At 40.4% G+C, this 14,505-nt stretch overlaps 1 protein-coding gene across 1 annotated transcript; it reads right to left on the reverse strand.

Annotated features, from left to right (window-relative positions):
- Positions 1 to 6,045: 6,045 nt before the first annotated feature.
- Positions 6,046 to 10,631, reverse strand: SOSTDC1 (sclerostin domain containing 1). The gene is made up of 2 exons (XM_063301934.1): positions 10,433 to 10,631; positions 6,046 to 7,081 (listed from the first exon to the last, which is right to left on the reverse strand). Exons 1-2 carry the CDS (start codon positions 10,629 to 10,631, stop codon positions 6,666 to 6,668), a joined length of 615 nt encoding a protein of 204 aa, XP_063158004.1. The 3' UTR covers positions 6,046 to 6,665.
- Between the last annotated feature and the right edge of the window lie 3,874 nt (positions 10,632 to 14,505).

Genomic DNA, 14,505 nt, shown 5'->3' on the forward strand with positions numbered 1-14,505 from the left:
ATGAACCTGGAAATGATATTTTTCCCACCAGAGCAAAGGTGTCTAGAAAAAGGGGGTTGTAAACTGCAGGCAGAAATATTTGATTTCTCATCTTTGTCTATGTTGGGGGTAATTCTACAAGTATTTGTAATAATGTGTTTTCCATATGTATTTTCACACAGTCTCTTCCATCATATTCAGCAGTTGCAGTTGCACTATTACAGCTGCCTTATTTATTTATTTATTTATTTATTTATTTATTTATTTATTTTTACACACACACACACACACACACACACACACACACACAGTATATAAATAAATACATCCTGCCCTCCCATCCCCATGCCATAAAGACATCTCTAGTTGCTAGAAGTATCAAACATAAATAGTAGCTGCAGGAACCCAGGCTATGATCCACATTAGTATGTTAATACAGGCACGGATAGGGGAGAAAATCATAGCCTGGATTATTATTACACTGAATAATAATGGAGATTTCTGCTAGCATATTGTATGAACAATGTTTCTAAACCAATGACTTACTGCAAACTTTGAATCCAGTTAATTGTAGATTAGTCCACAAATCATGGTTCAAACAAACCTAGGCAAAATGACTCACAGAAGAATGTACATGTCCAAGACTTTTAACTCTAAAAGCCTTAAGGCATTCTTGGGCTAAATCTTTTCTTGGAGTTTAATTCTATTATAAAGTCAGAACTTTACACAGATCCTAATCCCACCAAGTATTAATCGATGTGGAAGCAGTGCTTGTTGAAGTAAAAGTTTGCAGTAGGAGCATCAAGCATCTGGGGAGGCACCTCACATAAAGCAGGATTCAGCCTATGGCATTTAACAGATAATGAATAATTTGTGAAACAATGGCTCGTACTTCTTATATCTGGTATCAGTAAGAACTTGCAGCTCAGTCCTATAAATCTGGATTAGTTACAGTGCAGAATGTTCGATACAGACTGGCGCCCCTGATTGCATTCTACATTTCAAGATGTTACATTCCAAATTCTGGGTATCCTTTGCTTCTTATTTCAGGAACTGGAAAGTGAGAAGCATAGTAGCATTTTAATAACACTGCAGGCTCTTCCGCCTTGTGTTCAATATGTTTTTATTTTGAAAACACGTTAAGAGCAAATTGAAAGCAGGATTGAGGTGGGCACAGTTTGTAAAATACTATTTGTGTATGGCATTATGTATACAAGGTAATTCTCTAGTTCAGTGTTTCTCAACCTTGGCAGCTTGAAGATGTGTGGACTGCAACTTCCAGAGTTCCCCAGCCAGCCAGCTGATTAGGGAATTCTGGGAGTTGAAGTTCGTGCATCTTCAAGTGGCCAAGCTTGAGAAACACTGCTCTAGTTAGTAGAAAATATAATTTTTTATTTATATATGTTGAAATAGGCAATACCCTGGAATTTAGGGAGGGAGGAGAGATGGGCAATGCATTCCTATTGCACTTTTTTCTTCAAAGCTAAGGTCCACTGTGCTTCATGGAGTTTACTATCTACTGGAGTTGGGCGGCTAATAAATTTGAATGAATAAATAAATAAATCACCCCCAGGTAAATCTGCACAGAATCATGGCAGCTTTTTAATGTAATGAGGGTTGTCAGGCTACAAAGTAAAATGGGCAAAAATGTGAAGTTATTTGTAAAGTTGGCTGTCTTTCAGAAAAACACTCAGGCAGGTTTAGTTGTGGGGATGATGTCAAAGCAAAAGGAACAAGCCTGTGACAGAATGTCTGCCTGGCTCATAAATCTGCAGACAAATTTAAGTTTTAACCTGAAGCTACGTTTACCAGTATGTCAGTGAAATTAAAATCAAAGCTTTCTTGCCTGGCCTGCAGGAAAGGAAATGCATCATGAGAAGAGAATGCTTCGCAGCACTCACCAATCCTTCTGAGTTTCTCAAAACCCTCCACGTTAGCACGGTAGCCAAAAGAATTCTGGAGTGGAATGTGTTGAACTCACACATGATTAATGTGGCACTCTTTCAGGAAGGATGTAAAGGTCAGGTTTAGGGGGATGATGGTTATTTATGAAACAGAAACCTTTTAGGTATTTCCAAGGGTGTTATTCAAAAAGTCAGCATTATTCTACTACCTGTACTGAACTTGGATTTGACATTTCTAGATTGCCAGATCATTGAAAATGAAGGGATTTCAGATGTTGTGATTTTTGTCAGTATGATGATTATTATTTTAAGGAAACAAAGTAGAACAGAACAAAACTATTTTTTGTTACAAAAAATAGCATGAACTTTATGTTCTGAATGGAGAATATTTTCATGTCTTCCTAATTTGCCTGTTACAATGACTATATATTTGTATTTCCATGGTGCTATCAAATTATCTACCATACCACAGGAGAATATATTTCTTTTCATTGTTTTTTTTTCAATTCTTCTTAGCAGTGGACAGTTTTTATCAACAAACCAGAGTTCACTAATAAAGATAAGATTGTTTTTTCAGCTGTAGCCTAATTTCATCTCCGTACTAGGTTTTTAACAATTAAGAAGATTCCTTTACTGAAATGTAATTAATACTTTACAATGCACACTTTCTATTTAAAAACCATACAAGCTAATCATGACTCTTATCTATTACTGCAGACAGATATGTTTACATTGTGCAACCCCCCCAAACATTCCAGATATTTTATTCAGCAAATGAAAAGCATATCCAATGAAAGCTATCATTTTACAGTAGGCAATACATCAAGATGTTTTTTTTAAGGCTTATTATGCTTTAATCAGAATGTAGCTAACGTCCAGAAGGTAAAGTCACTAATTCTTGACAGAAATAATTCTGGTACCCTGCCAAGCTCAGAGGTCAAGGACAAGACTAAATCAAGGAGCAGAAATACTGTTAGATCCAGAGCCATGTAGGTCCGCAGGAGATGGCCTTCCAGATATTCAATCACAACTTATTCCCATTTGTTTTTTGCTGTTGGCTCATTGCCCATTCCTAACATAATGTAGAGCTCTTTCATGTGACACAGTGTCTATGTGCAAATGACATGGTTGACCCAATCAGCCATTATCCAAGTAGAAATACTCTTCATGTGTCAGTATGTGTACATGACAGCACATGACTTGGTGAAATGGAGATCAGTCATCCAATGACCTCCCAGCTACTGCAAAAGTTGCTTGAGGCTGTCACTGTCTGCTGCTTTTTTCCATTCTTCTTTTGAAGATGGAAATTAAAGCACTACTACCAGGTCAGTTGTAATGGGCAGTAAGAATAACTTTGGGAGACAAGAGGAGCCACAGCCTGGACAACAGTCAGAGAAAAGATGTCTTAGGAAATGAGGGTGGAGAAAGCGTCTCAGAAGGGACCCTCCCTAGTTCTCTGGAAACTAAAGGCAAGGGAGGGGAGAAGTATTTCAGAATGGAAAGATTCTGTTATGTAACTTTGCAAAAAAGGTAATGTTAGTACTCATGGTTTTGCATTCTTGTCTGGACAACCTCAAAGGGCTGGCAACAGTCAGCATCATTATAGACAGAGTTGGGACAGACTTATTCATCCTATTCCCTCTCTATAGGGAACAGTAGTTACTACTTCAGAGAAAGAAAAGCTCCATGACAGAATACCTACTCTATATGCAGAAGTTCAAAGGTCAGCCTTAGTGACTGCCAATGTATAGGCTGAAGTAGCAAAGGATGTAAAAGACTCCAAGATCTGCTACTAGTAAGAGTAGACAATAACAAACTAGATGGATAGATAACCTGTCCTTAATAAAATACAGATTTTTGGAACCCTTGTGATACACCTGTCTGCTTTCGTTTATGGGCACTAATTTCTATGACTCTGTGTGAGAAATGTTTGGAAGCTGATTCCATCAACCATAAGGTTTTATAAATTAAAAACAGAGTTTTCAATTGCTAATGTATATGATATTGAAAATGACATTAATGGTATGTTGAATATGAACCAGGGTCCAGACACATGGCTGTTCTCTCCACCAAGTCTTTGCCGCATACGACGAAGGCTTAGATGGTATGGACGCATCATACGCAGCAACGAAGACTCAGTGGTGAGAACAGCCATGCATCTGGACCTGGTGGCCGGCGACCCTGTGGTAGACCCAAGAAACAGTGGATGGACTGCATTAAGGAGGACATGGAATGCATGAACGTCACCCCTGAAGATGCCTTGGATCGAGTCAAATGGAGATGGACATGCCAACAAGCAGACCCTGCCATAGCACGGGAATAACACTAGGAAGAAGAAGGTATGTTGAATATTATAGGAATATTTGTACAAGTCACCATAAGTACCTCTAATAAAATGGGTAATCTTAGTACTGCAAGGTATCCAATTATTCCAAATGAAATAAATAATAATAAATGGCTTGACTATTAATAAACATTGGTGAAAGGTGAAAGGTCCCCTATGCAAGCACCAAGTCATGTCTGACCCTTCAGGGGGGACGCTGCTTTTGCAACGTTTTCTTGGCAGACTATAGCAGGGTGGTTTGCCATTGCCTTCCCCAGGCGTCACCTTCTCCAGCAAGCTGGGCACTCATTTTACCGACCTCGGAAGGATGGAAGGCTGAGTCGACCTGAGCCGGCTACCCGAGAATCCAGCTTCCGCTGGGATCGAATTCGGGCCGGGAGAGTTTCGGTTGCGATACTGCCGCCTACCACTCTGTGCCGCACAAGGCATATTAATAAACATTACCTAATAAGAATTGCACAAGGATTTTGAAGTCAAAGCAATTGACTGGAATATTTTCTTTATACTAAACATTTCTGCCAAATTTGTTTTCACATTTCTAGTTCAAAGTGGTATTTTAGCCAATTATTTAACCTACAATTTCTTTGAGAACACAATATTTCTAGACAATCTCTGCCCAGATTTTGAGAATGATCCACATAAACATACTTAAGTTGGAAAAAAAAATCCAACTTGTAAGCAATTGAAAACTGGATAACAGAGAAATAATTGTTTAAGATACAAATCATTTTGTTAATTGTTTTATTGACAACCAAGATGCACAACTGTTTTGCAACTGTGGGAACAGTAGTGTTCCTTTTTAAATATTTAGAGCATATGTATCCTAGTGTACATGGTGAATGATGCAGGAAATTTATTGGAATGAACAGGACTAAATTTCTGGTCTTTTGTGGTGACATTGGAAGGGTTTCAAAGAGCAAAACTGGTATGTTAGGCCCTACCCAAGAATCTGAACAATGAAACCAAGAAAATGGCAAGTTTTGCATTGTCAGCAGCTTGGGGACTCCAAATGGTATAGCAATCCCTAGTTATCCATCCAGTAATTATTGAATTGCCATTAGAAACCAATCTCTCTTTCTTTCTGTGTCTTTCTCCATATTGGACAGCAGGACAAAAAAGTTTTATTTTTAAATAGGAATGCTTGAGTTTAGTTCCAATGAGGTGCAAATACAATAATGGAGGGCAGATAAAAGCCCATGCAAATCCTTCTGAGGGGCACTTCAATTCACTTGCTTGTCTGCCAACCCCAATACTTCGGTGTGTGTATGGGCAGATGAGCTGGGAAGGCCATTGAAGTAGCTCCCCAAATGTATTTTCTCTACCACAGAGGACATCATCTTATTAAAAAAGCCTGTCAAATGAAGTTTCAACATACGTCTTCTCCGTTGGGCCAAGCTCATGTTTCATACCATCCGAGTCTCCTGATGTCGGAGGGATGCTACAAGAAACCCTTGCAAGATGATTTGTATGAATCAGATGATTGGTTATGTACCTCTGTGTCACCAGAGACTGAACCTTGCATGTGCTCTGTCGCTATGTGCCTTACAGCCAACCTATAATCTTCCATACCGCTTATTTTATTACCTCAGAGAAAACCAAAGACATTGTTATTGGTATTTTTTTTAATTAAAAACGGATGAAATTGACAATTTTTTTACTGCAAAAAATGTATTTTACAAAGTATTTACAAAACATTTTTAGAATTTCTTACTTGAATTATATTTTTTTTAAAAAAGGTATAAAGGTTAAAATATCTATTTACATTATCTACAAATGTATATTCTAATTTGGTATGAAATCATAGGAAAATATTTTGAAGAATGGTAAAGACATCAAACAGCCATCTTAAAAAACAGAAAGCACATTAAAATTCATTAAATACAGTGTCAAATAAATATATTTTATTCAAATTTCCTTTTTCCTGCTATATGTTTTTTTCTTTTTGTTCAGCAATTTGTTCATATAGGTATTGTTATGGGGAAGAATAATCCTAGGCAGATGCTTGGATACATTAGACTAAAATTAAAACATTTATTTTAAACAAGGTGTCTTTGCTGCCAATAAAATACTTGATCTGGAAAGTGCCCCTGTAAAAATTCACAATTGCTGCTGTCTGCAGTATAAAATTGATTGACTTCCCATGGCAACAAATATTCATTTTTGTTATTTAGATATACATATATAAATCAATAAACTATAGGCTTATAGGCCAGCTTTAAAATATGAAGGCTCACCTCCAAAAGATCCTTCAGAAAAGAATGCCCTTCTGAGTTTGGTCAAAGCCACAAATGTATACAGTATATACCCAGTGGAGAAGCAACAACAACATAAGATGGGTTTTGTTAGGTAGTGACATCTGTAAAACAGACAATCATCAATAAGTTCGTGTATATATGTGTGTGTACACACACACACACACACACACACAAACTTAAGTTCTAACTTGGAGACTGCTTCGTGGATTTGCTGTTCCTTTTTCTCTCTTTATGATGTTGGTTTGGCTTGGCTTGAGTTGCTCCTTCAAAGTTATGACTGGATTCATTGTGTTGTCTGGTGTATCGTTTGCACTTACAAGCTGTAACCACAGTTACTTTGTAGGTTCTTGTGCTTCCATCCTGGCACTGCAGCTGAATCCTCTGGGTGCGAGTTTTGTCATTGACACATCTCCACTCCTGTGAGCTTCTTCTGCTCCAGTACTTGGATCCATAACCTCCTCCAATCCAGTTAGGTAGCACTGGCAAAGGGAGGCATTCCCCAGCACACACCAACTCTTTCAGGGGGTTTATGCTGGTACATTGGCCATCTGAAATATATTTTGTTGATCGCAGTTCCCGACAGCCAACTTGAACTCGACCTGTCAAAAACAAAACAAACCCTTATTTAGAGTTACTGTAGCAATACACTATAGATGTTTATTGAAGGTCTTTCATATGGTATAACAGTTGTCACCTCCCTGGTTCGCTGTATAGATAATATAAGGAGGTCCATATCAATTCTACTTGCAATGTCCTTATGCTGTTTCTTTCTTATTCCAAGATACTTCAGCTACCAAGGAACTCACAGCAAAATCCATGATTCCTCACATTACATATCACACTGCTGTTATTTGCACAGATATGCTGTACTTCAGCATCATTTTTCTAGGGAAAGGAATACAAACTGGGTATAGAACAGAGCACCAAGCTCATATTACATTATCTGTGTTTTGGGAGAATGGCAGAGTAGATAAGGATGATAATTCCATATTATACTACAATCAGTAGATATTTCTGAATGCCATGGATGGATCTGCATAATCATCTTCTCCTTATACACTATACAAGCTTTTCTCATTCTGGTGTCTTCTGGGTATTTGTTTACCACATCCTTGGAAGTTGAAGCTCACCTTATCGTTCTGGAAGGTACCGGGCTAGGGAAGGCTGTAATAGCCCAATAAAGCTCAGGTTTGGAAAATTGGAATCCTGCTTGCACCCCAGTGCTGATCTGAGTTCCTGAGGCTGGAGGGAACCACTCCACAGAAAGAGTATATACACATATGTAGTCTGCTCCCAAGCTAAGGAGGCTGCTGTTAGTGCTGCCTCAGCTACTGATGCTATCAGAAATAATTTCCTGTTGTAAAGTTCCCTTTCATCTGCCTGCCTTTCATAAAAAAACAAAAAGTCCTGGATCCCAATTCAAGGGCGATTTTCTCCAAGATGTTAATTAAGTGTAAATTTTGTGTGAAGTTATCTTGAGTGTTGGTTTGATTTAATGTATTATATTCAGATGACCCTAATCATAATAACCCAAAGCATGTATGTTACCTATATAGGAAACTACTGCTACTTCTGAGGACAATTCTTAGAGGACTATATTCTTTAGACATGTTCATAGGGTTTTCAAAAAAAAATTATTTAGACTGGCATAAAATACAATCAGGAAAAATTACACTTAGTTCAATAATGGCACTGAAACTAAATAAAATAAAAGGTAACTAAATGCTTGCTAACCTAATACCCTAAAATTAAAACACCAAGATAACTCTATAAAAATTCTTAATACTACAACTATATACTAAAAGGGGGGCTCTTAAGGCCACAAAAAGGGTGTAAAAACAGATAAACATTAAAAAAAATTAAATACATGTTCTTAGTTAACATCTAGAGCTTTCTTTAGGGGGCAGTATTTCAGAATCATACCACTGCTTACAAGTGTCTCTCTTAAAAAATGAGTACCCCTACACAACCTGAGGCAATGTTATTTCATTTTCTAAAGGCAACTGACATTGTACCAAGGTGCTGAATTAGCTGCAAATGCAGGCATGTTTGTGCCTGCTTCTCTCTGAAGACATCCTCACAAAAACAAGCCTGATTCCTTATTTTCATAATTATCCCTTTGAAACGAACACACACCATGAATTTCAACACACACCATCTTTCAATCTTACATATTCTTAAAGTAAATGTTATCATGGAAACAACGTTATATTATCTTGTTTAAAAGCAATGCAAATAAGTAGAACTGGAATTCATGATGTATATCCATAAACATGACATTTGGACTCATAGTGCTTTTTTAAAAAATCAGATAGAAATATTTTTTAGAAAAGGAAAAAAAAAAGGGAAGGACAGGAAAGAAAAGGTTTTGCAATTGCCTTATGATAGGAACCTTCCTGATGTGCTGAACTATGACTATAAACAGCTGGACATGCTAAAATGGGAGATGTTGTCTAGCACCTTTGGAGGGTCACCAGTCTTGGAGTCCCCTAAGCTTGCTTATGGGAAAGGTTTATCCAAATTAAATATGCAAAACTTATATTTTTTAGAATATGTTGAAATTGAACCCTTATATCCTATATTCTTCTACCAATATCATTCCTTGAGGACCAGCATGTGTATTTCAAGGTATATATTCAACATGGAAGTTCTTCTATGTAAAACCCATTGAGATAAAACTCAAATATGATCAGATATGCACTGAGTTTACATTAAGTGCCAACACAACTTGATTGTATTTAGCATCATTTTTTTCTTTTGAGCCAGAGAGCGGTGCAACCCATCCCCCAAAACTAGTGGACAAAATGAGGCATCAAATAAAGCAGTTGGGGTTCAAGATGATCCCAGCTAGAATGCTTTCAGAGGACTTCTGCACACTGACTCCTGCCTGAAGAATTCTGCTCTACCACTGTGTCATCTTGAATGCCTGCCTGCATAATATGCTTCCTACTATTTCTTGTTTTCATTCCTGGTGAGAGTATACTGACAATGAATAACTACTGAACTATTTCAGTAATCTTGCAATGGCAAGATAGTTCCTGTATCTTCCTTCCAGTCATCCTTCCTAGAAAAATAGTTGAGCCTTTCTGTCACTGAAACATGAGACTATTTCCTTTAGAGATCAAGGTGTTCATAGTGTGTTCCTTTTATATCTTTTCGAACTGAGACTTCTGGTTCCTTATGCTCCTCTCTCCCAGCAAAATCCAAGCAAGGGTGCTGGGCCTTGGGTTGGCAGGTGGGAAGAAGGCACATTTTTTAAAGGCAAGTCGGAAGCAAGGAGTTTGCAAACCTGTTTACACCATCTACATCAGTGTTTCTCCACCTCATCAAGTTTAAGCTGTGTGGATTTCAACTCCCAGAATTCCCCAGCCACCATGGCTGGCTGGGGAATTCTGGGAGTTGAAGTCCATACAGCTTAAACTTGATGAGGTGGAGAAACACTGATCTAGAGGATTCAAGCAAGTGAGTACTAAATCAGTAAGTTTCTTTTTAAAAAGGAATGGGGCGCTGGAACAAAATCAAAGCCCAGTGGCTGAAGGTAAATGTTAGCTTTATGAAGTAGCTGGAGACAAATAGACCTGTGGCATAGCAAAAAGCGCCCAGCGCTTGTATTTCCAAACAAAAGGAGCGGATGAGTTGCCCCTAATGGTCGGGTTTTTGAAAGAACTAGAGTTACTCTTGAACAAAGCCAACCCTTTCCAAAGCAGGACTGATCTCGCGCTCGGAATCCGGATCTCCGTCGCATGGGAGGACGTCTAAGAGAAGTAAAGGTAAAGTGCTAAGTGCTAAGCCGATTCTCAGTCTGCCTTATTGGGGAAACCAGAAAAGGTCGTGTTTGTTATTCTTCACCGCAGGTACCTGAGTGGCCAACATCCCTGCAGAACGTCTGGAACACCGCAGTTTTTTAAAAAGGGGAGATGCTACATCTGTATATATATAAAAATACTCACTGCTCCGATCGAATCCCGGGTGCCTGCCTCCGTGCCTCGCTTGATTCAAGGTGCTGTTGTTGCTGCTGGCGCTGGCCGGGTCGGGTTTGACAACGTGGGAATAGAGGATCTCGGTCGCATCGTTTTTGAATGCCCCGCAGCTCTTCAGCAGCGCGCAGGCCAGCAGAAAGCTCGGGAGGCGCAGAGCGGCGATAAGCATGGCCAGAACAAGCGCGGGGCCTCTGGGATCGCGGCTCTCTCTGCTTCCGCGGCCGCGCCTCCTCCAAGTGCCGCCGCGGCGCCTCTGGAGCGCCTTTATATCGTCCCAGGGGCTTGGCGCTAGTTCAGGTGTGAAGCTCGGGATGACAGCACCGCTTAGGCGAGGGTGGGATCCCCTGGGACGGCAGCGGGGTCCGCTGTACCGATGGAAGCCTGCGGGGGTGAAGGGGGAGGAGAAGGAGGAGCGAGGAAGCCAGCCGCGACCTCCCGCAGGAGCCTTGGCGGGAAACGAAGCGGCGAGGACTTCTTCTCGCCCTGGGCAGCAGCAGTGCCCGCCCGGCCTTGCATGGGGGCGGGGGGCTGGGGAGATCAGTCGTCTGACTTGGAACTCCTTTAACGCCGAGCTGCTCTGCTAATACACCTGCAGGCAGGGAGAAGAGAGATTGGCGACTAACGTGGGGAATAGTTAGAAAGTCCTGTACTATAGAACTATCCCAAAAAATATCTTTCCTACCGAGGAAAGATCTTCCTCCCTCCCTTCTTTTCATCCCTATTTCCTCCTACTGCTCCCCTGTCCTTTTCTCCCTCCTTTTTCTTTTTCTCTTTTTCTTTGCCTCGGGCTCCCGCCCGCCCCCGCCGCACAGAGAAGGGGAGGTGGGAGACTTACAGCTCCCTGCTCTGACCAATTTAAGGAATGCCTTGGGCAAGGTGTTAATGATGCAGCTTTGATCAACACCTCATTCTGTCAGCAACGTTTGTACTGGGAATCCTCTCCTTTCAAGATGCAGAATACCCTGTGCTTCTCCTGCTGAGGATGCCCACATTCCGCAACTTGGGCAGCCTCCGGCCAGCTCTCCAAACTCCAGTGTGATATCCAGTCAGGATACCTGGTGCCTGACTTGGAGCCATAACTTCATGAACCACCTATGCAGATACCAAGAGTATTACAGTATAGTTCACACAATAAGTATAGTCACCATAAGCTGTTTTACAAAGGAGGGGAGATTATTGTGACTTGTGGAGTTATGGATATTAAGCATTAATATCAGAATCATTTCCCTTGGTACCAGTGAATTTCACTTCCACAGCAATGTAATTTCAGACTTGTGCAATTCCACAAATTAGCTTGTGGCATACCCCATCCTAAATACCCTGTGTACGGACACAATATAACAGTGTACAGTATGTCTACACCAAATGTTTTTCTCATTTTTCTGCCCCAACATCCAGGACATGCTGGGAATGGCATTTACTATTTGCTACTTTAGGGAAAGATCTTGACTAACTTTCCCACAATAGTTTCCAGGTAAGTCTTCATTTCAGTTGTCATTCAGATATCAAGATGGTACATCAACCTTTAAGTAAATGTAGAAATATGTAGATACCCTAGTCTGCTATTACCACTCAGGCTGGGGGCACCTACGTGCAAGTGCAGCTGTTTGCAGGAAGGCAGCCCAAGCTAACGGTTCGAAGCAGCACATTTTTAATGTATATTTCAAGTGCACAAACAGTAACATGAGAACAAAGGACAGAAAACAGCTGGTGGGCAGACTTTCCCCTTCCCACAAAAGTTAATGAGCCTTCACCAACAGATTTCTGGGACCCCAACACATCTGGAGGGCACCAACTTTTACTAACCAGGTGCTTTCCTGATTTGGTGGGACAACAGCGCCCAGAATACAACTCCTCAACATATTTGGCAGAGGCTGGCTCAGATTTGTGGACTTCAGCTCCCAGAATTCCCCAGCCAGCATTGTGGTATTGGAGTCCACACATCTTCAAGTTGCCAAGATTGAGAAACATTGGGCTGGCTCATATTATCTCCACAGCAAATATCATATATGCACTGTTTGCTTCACTGTGGGAATCTGCCAAAGAAGGAAGCTGTTTTCTGCTGTACTTCAGTGATTGATTATGTGCCATCAAGTCACTGTTGACTCTTAATGACCACATAGATAGATTTTCTCCATGCTGATCTTTCCCTAACCTGGTCTTTCAGGTCTTCCAACAGTGCAGTCATCACCACTGTATTCAAGGGACAGTCTTCTTTTACTTTGTCCTGTCTTCTCAGGTTGAGCAGCTTGTAGCAGAAATACCAATGAAGTTACTCTCAAATTGTCCCCCACTGTGGAATGGTCTGCCTGCTTGATTATATTTGCATCATAATTATGAGTTCTATTTTAAAGGCTGTAAATTATGGATCACAATTCACAGCTACTAACTCAACAGATGGATTCTGATCCTACAGTTAAATAACATATTAAAATTAGGGGCTAGGCAAGCTGTTCCTCACCAGATTCCTTTCATTTCCTTCTCCTTTTTTAGTACAACTGTCATGGACTTTACTATTGGACCATGCTGGCTTGAATTTATGGGAACCACAATTCAAAAGATCTGAAGGACACTATGTTGTCTATCTCATAGCTCAGTGTAGAGCACAAGAAGATCCCTGTTCCAATCATTGACAAGTCTAATCAAAAGATCTCCTCTGGGGGACTAGGAATCATTCCTTCCCAAGACAGTCAAGCTTAGCCTGGGCCAACCGTACTATAGCCCCTTAGGGGTAGGCTCCAGAACTCAGCATTAGTGATCCCAGCTTGCATGCAGAAATCTCCATGCCTATCTGAAATTCTCAGGATCTCTGCCAGCCAATGCAGATGAACTAGAGGGAACAAGGGTTTAACAGTACAGGACATTTCCTAATCCTATTTTAGAACATGAGAACTGCAGCTATTTTTATGGGAAAAGCAATGCAGGCAATTGCCTCAAACCTCACATAAGGAGGAGACCTCATTTGAAGTATGATTCAGTATCTGAAGGATCAGTTTAATTCAAGACAATAAAATCAGTCTTAAAATAGCATCTCAAGAGTTATTTCAGTGTTTCCATACACATACTTGTTCACTAGGCTACCGATTTCAATGGACAAAATTGTACTGCAGGAAGACAAAAGAGCAGGAAGCTCAGATAAAGTTATTGCCCTCAGTCCTCTCAGAATTTTGAAAGTTCTAAAAAGTTCCCACAAGAACTCATTTCCTGATTCATGTATCCCTAGATGGATTGATGGGATTCAGGATCAAAGTAGCAATTGTAGCTTTTAAAAGAGATACAGCCTGTCCATTCTGGATTAAAACTCTGGCATAGGAAATTGGGGTTTTAACACCATCCCCGCATTTTTGTTAATCAGGAAGAAATCAGGAAGATTTTTTTTCCCTGTACAAATAACAAGTGGATTTCAAAGAAGCAAAGATTGTCAGTGGCTCCTAGTTGTGATGTTATATATTAATTCCAGTACAGAATATGAATATCAGCTGCTGAGGATTTTGAGCAGGCACATCCAATTTGTGGTCTTCCCAGGATGATCAAGTTGGCCTCTGGATAAACAGAATGCTGGACCTGAGAGGCCCTTGATCTAATCCAGCAAAGCTCTTCTTATGTTCTAAGGTATAGATGGCTCAACCCAGATCAAGACCACAGAAGGGGGCAAAGGGCTAGAGCATCTTACCTGAAAGCCAGGGTCAAAGTTGGAATCACCCACACTGACACATTCATTTGGGGAGATTATGAGAATTGAAGTCCTACATATCTGGAGGGCACAAAATTAAGACATGCTGGTCTCACACCTGCAGGGCACCAGTTTTACTTCATTAGCCTACTTTTGCCTTAAGTGCTCAATATTGTAATTACATTAGCTGTACCTGTAGCATTTCAGTGATCCTACAGCATTTGGGTTCCTGACAATAACACCACTCACATCAACAATGGAACATCAAGCAAGCAGCAAAATGTTGCTTGGGTGACAGAGAGTTTGAAAGAGAGGGAGAACAGGAGCACCGAAGAAGCAGAAGCTAGAAATCTTGGCAATTAATAAGGGA

This window comes from Candoia aspera, chromosome 4 (genome assembly GCF_035149785.1).
Source record: "Candoia aspera isolate rCanAsp1 chromosome 4, rCanAsp1.hap2, whole genome shotgun sequence".
In the NCBI taxonomy this organism is placed as follows: domain Eukaryota; kingdom Metazoa; phylum Chordata; class Lepidosauria; order Squamata; family Boidae; genus Candoia; species Candoia aspera.

Bases quoted from the DNA above. Each gene is read 5' to 3' on its own strand.
- SOSTDC1 (XM_063301934.1), bottom strand. From the start codon at position 10,631: ATGCTTATCGCCGCTCTGCGCCTCCCGAGCTTTCTGCTGGCCTGCGCG. The intron at 7,082-10,432 runs GTGAGTATTTTT...TGTTTTTGACAG, and splicing joins CCCGGGATTCGATCGGAGCA to GTCGAGTTCAAGTTGGCTGT.